This window comes from Sinocyclocheilus anshuiensis, unplaced genomic scaffold, assembly GCF_001515605.1.
Source record: "Sinocyclocheilus anshuiensis isolate Anshui unplaced genomic scaffold, SAMN03320099.WGS_v1.1 scaffold655, whole genome shotgun sequence".
In the NCBI taxonomy this organism is placed as follows: Eukaryota; Metazoa; Chordata; class Actinopteri; order Cypriniformes; family Cyprinidae; genus Sinocyclocheilus; species Sinocyclocheilus anshuiensis.
Genome location: NW_015548221.1, coordinates 455,172 through 461,582, shown reverse-complemented (window position 1 = coordinate 461,582; position 6,411 = coordinate 455,172). Strand labels below are relative to the sequence as shown.

Sequence of the window (6,411 nt, the reverse complement as noted above, 5' to 3'; positions counted from 1 at the left end):
TTTTTCTTTGTCCTTTGATTAATAGACATCACAGCAGCTGGTTATTAGGTTATTATTTCTTTAAGAGCTGCTGCTTCTGAACGTGACGCGGATCTGACACGCATCATGTTTTCTCTCAACTCTTTTTACCTTTTCTGACCCACTTCAGAGCAGCTGAAGATGTCTCTTTCGACAGAGGAAGGGTCCAAGCTGGATCCTCAGTTGCCAGCACATCACGTGAGCTGGTGAGAATGGTTTTAGTTCCATTTGTTTTACAATCAGCCAAAAGTAATCCAGCATAATTAATGAAAGTACTCTTCACAGGGTGTCAGAATTAACACAAAACGTGATATCGACGGTACTGTCACTCTCAGAAGAGCTCACCGAAGACCTCAATCCAGTCATGGAATTTGTCTCTAACCTCTCGTAACAGCTAGATCTACAGTGCCTGAAGTGGATGGTGAGAAATTGTCACGGAATGAAGTGATTCCCTTGAAAAATGTTTTGTGTCTTTTTTTGATTTATTCATCTGTACACACCACAGATAAGACTGTGATAATGTGATCCAGATATATTTCAAGACCTTGAAAAATGAAAAGAAACATTCTGAGTACTACCACTTATAAATAATTTATTTTAACCATTTTAGATATTGTTTTGCATTGTTGGCTCACTACAAGGCTGGCTGTGCAAAGGCTATTTCTAAAAAAAAAAAAAACAAAAAAAAAAAAAATTGGGTCAATTCTGACTTTGCAAATGGCTGCAATATAACAAAGAGTGAAAAATTTAAGGGGGTCTGAATACTTTCCGTACCCACTGTACATTGTGTATTTATAACAATATTAGAAATGTAATATGCACTACCAGTCAAAAGTTTTTAACAGGAAGTTTTTTGTTTTTTAAAGGGGTCATATGATGCTGCTAAAAAGAACAGTGAACATTTGGGTGGCGTTATGCAAATCTTCCCACATAGTGACGTAAACATGTGGGGGCATGTTAGAACGAGCCGTTTTAGGTAGGCGTGGCTGACTCTTAACTTTTATAAAGAATATCTCTTTGGATTTGAGACTTTAGTCTTTGCAACTTTACAGATCTTCTTTATGCACCAAGAGCTTGTAACACCCCAAAGAGAAAGGAAAAATTGAAATCGCATCATATGACCCCTTTAAAGAATTCTCTTCTGCTCACCAAGCCTGGATTTATTTGATTCAAAATACAATGCTTGGTGAGCAGAAGAGAATATATATAATTTCTAAAATATATTTGAAAATAAATATGAGTAAAATACACTCAAAAATAAAAATAAAATACAATTTTATATAGTCATTTTAAAGCTTTGTGCGATAAATTTACATTTTCTGAAAATACTGCCATCCACTGTTGCTATCAACTCTCACAACAAAACACATACCAGGGGATTTCTGAATCATTAATGTCAGACTTGGCACTATTTAGTCAGTTTGTTGCCATTCAAACATGAAACCCACTGTATGGAAATGGAAGCGTGAACTTTCTGTCTAACATCTCCTTTTGTGTTTTTAAGAAGAAAGAAAACCATACAGATTGGGAACATGAAGACAGATGATGACAGAATTGTCATTTTTATGTGATCTACTCCTTAAAAAAAATCTCACAACCACTTGATTGCGATGAACGTACACACCTCTATGATGTACAGAACCACATTCTTGTAGAAGCAGTACAGGATACATTTGGTGACCCGGTTGTAACTCCAAGCCCCGTGAACCAGTAACAGCTTCTCCAGGTATGAGAACTAAAGAGAGAGTGGTTGAGAGAAGAATTAAGTTTGCCCGCAGGAACACATGTGAACCATTACTGCAGGAGCAGCTACCCGGATACAACAGCGCTGTGGGCAGAAGACTGCTTTGTGTTTTGTGTTGTGGTAGAGTAATTATGTTTTTAAAGATGAGATGTGTGTGTGACCGTGCCACAGAATAATGAATTACATGAGTGTGCTTGTGTCAGACCTGGGCTATAGAGTAGTCAGATGAGTTGGTGGCTTGCATGCCCTCGTTCCCGCTGATGCCCACTCCCACATGTGCCGTCTGTATCATGCCCACATCGTTGGCTCCATCTCCGATAGCCAGCGTGATGGCCTTCACATGCTTCTTCACCATATCCACGATCTCTGACTTCTGCAGTGGAGACACCCTGAAAGAAAAACATGACAAAAGTTACATCTAAGTACTATACAACTTTACAGTTTTCTCAAATATGCTTTATAATGCGTCTATAACGACTGAATCTGTTCATTAACGTGACAACATAATCAGACAGCAACAGAGAAGTGTGAAATGACCAAGAGGTTTGGTGTCATGAACAATTTAGACCACAAAGTGATTCCATTGGCTGAAAGAACTTTTAATGGGTACTTTTCTAATCAGTGTCTGATTAGAAATGTTTCAAAAAGGTTTTATAATGCATGTTGTCTGAATCACCTTGTGCTTGATGCATGAGAACCAGTGAGGTTTGTTCTCTTGCGATCAAGTTTGTGTTAATCAATGTTTATAAGTGAATTAAAGCTTAAATTAAATCTGTTCATCACATTTCTTCAGAAGACTTGGATTAAACTGCTTGTTTCATATGGATTAACATTACTATGTCTTTTCATACTAAAAAGGTGAGTAACTGATGGCAGAATTCACATTTAAGGTTAACTATGCCTTTAAATTCTGTCACATATACCAATTATTTAAGTGAAATTAAATGTAAAACATCTTCATGTTTTTTGTCTTCTTCATGTTTCTAGCTTAGCATACTGTACAACTTTACCATTTTTTTTTTACATTTTAAAAGATATTAGGTGAATTGTTCCTAATTGTTCCATAACTACACACTTTGGGGAAAAATATTTTGACAAAAATGTATGCCAAAGTTATAATAGTGCCATTAAAAAAAAAAAAAAAAACTGTATTTATTTATTTAAATATATTTTATTGTTTACATATACCAAGGTATTTCTTAAAGTAAATGTGTTTTGGAACATTTTTATTTTATTTTAAAGTAGTTTTTTTTTTTTTTAAGTAAATGTGTTTTGGAACACTGAAATAACAGTATTTATTTATTTATTTTTTTACTTATACCAAGCTAAGTTTTGAAGTAAATGTGTTTTGGACCATTAATACATTACTCAGTCAGTACCAAAATATCAGGGTATAATAATATCATGATATCAACACAGCAAGCCCAGAAGACATCTAATCACGAAACTTCGTAGAAACAGAGAAGCACAATATAATCTCCCTATGGAAGGTGTTGGATGTGATTTCCAAGAAAAATGAATGATCACAGACATACATTAACATTAATTCATTTAGCAGATGAGAAATGCTGCAACAACTACTTAACCTAAAGGAGACGTGACATTAGAAGCACTGCAAATACAAAGTTTCTAAAAAATTGGCCAGAAAAGTGCGAGCTAGTAGAGACATATGATCACCCTAATAGCGCGGGCATGGTATACTCATAAAAATCCAAAATCGAAAAGACAAATCCTCCCCAAAGCACTTTCTCTTGTCATTTTGTTGATCGATTCCACCCTTTTTCCACAATAACTCTATACCTCACAAAATCACAGTGAGCCGGAGGGGAGATCAGAGGCAGTAGGCAGATGAAAGGCTGGCTAATGTTCTTCATGGTGGAATTGAGCAGAAAATAAGAAGGTTAAAGCAGCTCTTTAAACAAACAGAGTGTGAACTCAGGAAACCATGCATGGAGCGCACACACGCAGATGCAAACTTTCTCTTCAACACACACACATTTGTGCTCCTCTCTGCTGGTTGTCTGTGGATTTGTGCGGTTCGGGACAGTGTGGGGGGGTGCTGGAAGGGTTGGTTCAGTCGGTTTGTAGGGCCTTGGAGACCACAGTCCGGATATGGGCTTCATGCAACAGCAAGTCAATTACTCCCTCTCACACATGGAAACACACTTTATTATCGAATCAGAACTGTCTGAAACTTACAGCACGCTTATTTATATTCAGATTATGTTCTGATATTTACAGTATTCAACAATGTGATGTGAATGACTGCATTGTCTACCTGTGTGTGAGTGTATAATGACAGTAAGTGAGTCATTAGTTTGACATTTGCACAGAGCTCAGTATATTACATTACATCTGCACAGCCTCTCTGTTCTGGGAGCCAAGCGCTTATTTTCACCCGTTATTTAGTCACCCAGGGCAAGACACAACCTTTCATAAGGATGCACACACATGCACATCCACGCAGAGTAAAATCTCTCATTTTGAGAAATAAAGGTAGGGTTGTTTTTTTTTGGTTTACACACACACACACACACAGCTGTTCAGTGCTAATGCCTGAATGAATACCCAAAATAAATTAAAACCCCAGAGAAGATCTCTTTAATATTTTAAATGTTTCTCCCAGACAACAATGCAATTATATGATGAGCAAACTGAGACTTATGCTTATGAAGTTATTACTTTTTTTAATCAATCTGAACTCAAATATTTCTATTTAAATTAGATGAATCTAGATTAATGTTATACCTCTACATTTACATGAACTATAACTATATTAACTTTTACCATAACTACATTTTTCCTGTATGTAGCTAAAGATGCAGGGAAAAATGTATATCAAATAGAATTATAAAATACACAGTATATTGTAAATATATAAAGAATATTTTTATATTACCAACTATTTAAAAACAAAAACAAAACAAAACAGTATGTCGTGTAATAATTATAAGAATAATTAATGTATAGATAGACATTTCTATCTACATACACAGCATAAAAAGTTGATCTTTATTTATTTAAATATTTCTGTGTAAATAAATAAATAAAGTAAATTATGAAAGCCTGTTTCCGCCACTAAATAAAAAATAAGAAAAGGTAATTACGACTTTTTCTCTCACAATTCTGTCTTTTTTTCTCACAATTGCGAGTTTACGTCTCGCAATTCTGACTTTTTTTCCTCAGAATTGTGAGATATAAACTCACAATTGCGAGTTATAAAGTAAGAATTGTGAGACAAACTCGCAATTCTAAGAAATAAACTCACAATTCTGAGAATAAACTTGCGATTATGAGAAATAAATTCAGAATTGCGAGATACAAACTCACAATTCTAACTTTTTTTTCTTGCAATATCTTGCAATTCTGACTTTATAACATGCAATTGCGAGTTATAAAGTCAGAATTGCATAATATAAACACGCAATTGCGAGTTATAAAGACAGAATTGCATAGTATAAACGCAATTGCGAGTTATAAAGTCAGAATTGCATAGTATAAACACGCAATTGCGAGTTATAAAGTCAAAATTGCATAGTATAAACGCAATTGCGAGTTATAAAGTCAGAATTGCATAGTATAAACACGCAATTGCGAGTTATAAAGTCAGAATTGCATAGTATAAATGCAATTGCGAGTTATAAAGTCAGAATTGCATAGTATAAACACGCAATTGCGAGTTATAAAGTCAGAATTGCATAGTATAAATGCAATTGCGAGTTATAAAGTCAGAATTGCATAGTATAAACACGCAATTGCGAGTTATAAAGTCAGAATTGCATAGTATAAATGCAATTGCGAGTTATAAAGTCAGAATTGCATAGTATAAACACGCAATTGCGAGTTATAAAGTCAGAATTGCATAGTATAAATGCAATTGCGAGTTATAAAGTCAGAATTGCATAGTATAAACACGCAATTGCGAGTTATAAAGTCAGAATTGCATAGTATAAATGCAATTGCGAGTTATAAAGTCAGAATTGCATAGTATAAACACGCAATTGCGAGTTATAAAGTCAGAATTGCATAGTATAAATGCAATTGCGAGTTATAAAGTCAGAATTGCATAGTATAAACACGCAATTGCAAGTTATAAAGTCGGAATTGCATAATATAAACGCAATTGTGAGTTATAAAGTCAGAATTGCGTAGTATAAACGCAATTGCGAGTTATAAAGTCAGAATTGCATAGTATAAACACAATTGCGAGTTATAAAGTCAGAATTGCATAGTATAAACGCAATTGCGAGTTATAAAGTCAGAATTGCATAGTATAAACGCAATTGCGAGTTATAAAGTCAGAATTGCATAGTATAAACGCAATTGCGAGTTATAAAGTCAGAATTGCATAGTATAAACACAATTGCGAGTTATAAAGTCAGAATTGCATAGTATAAACGCAATTGCGAGTTATAAAGTCAGAATTGCATAGTATAAACACAATTGCGAGTTATAAAGTCAGAATTGCATAGTATAAACGCAATTGCGAGTTATAAAGTCAGAATTGCATAGTATAAACACAATTGCGAGTTATAAAGTCAGAATTGCATAGTATAAACACAATTGCGAGTTATAAAGTCAGAATTGCATAGTATAAACGCAATTGCGAGTTATAAAGTCAGAATTGCATAGTATAAACACGCAATTGC

General features: G+C 34.4%; 1 protein-coding gene across 13 annotated transcripts in view; it reads right to left on the bottom strand.

Annotated features, from left to right (window-relative positions):
• The window catches only part of LOC107654223 (phospholipid-transporting ATPase IB-like), a 71,766-nt gene that overhangs the window by 15,994 nt on the left and 49,361 nt on the right, over positions 1–6,411 (bottom strand). For all 13 annotated transcript variants that reach the window (XM_016441209.1, XM_016441210.1, XM_016441212.1 and 10 more), the window contains 2 exons: positions 1,968–2,151; positions 1,643–1,753 (listed from right to left, as the gene is read on the bottom strand). In XM_016441209.1, coding sequence (XP_016296695.1) covers positions 1,643–1,753; positions 1,968–2,151 — 295 coding nt within the window. The remainder of the gene's footprint in view (positions 1–1,642; positions 1,754–1,967; positions 2,152–6,411) is intronic.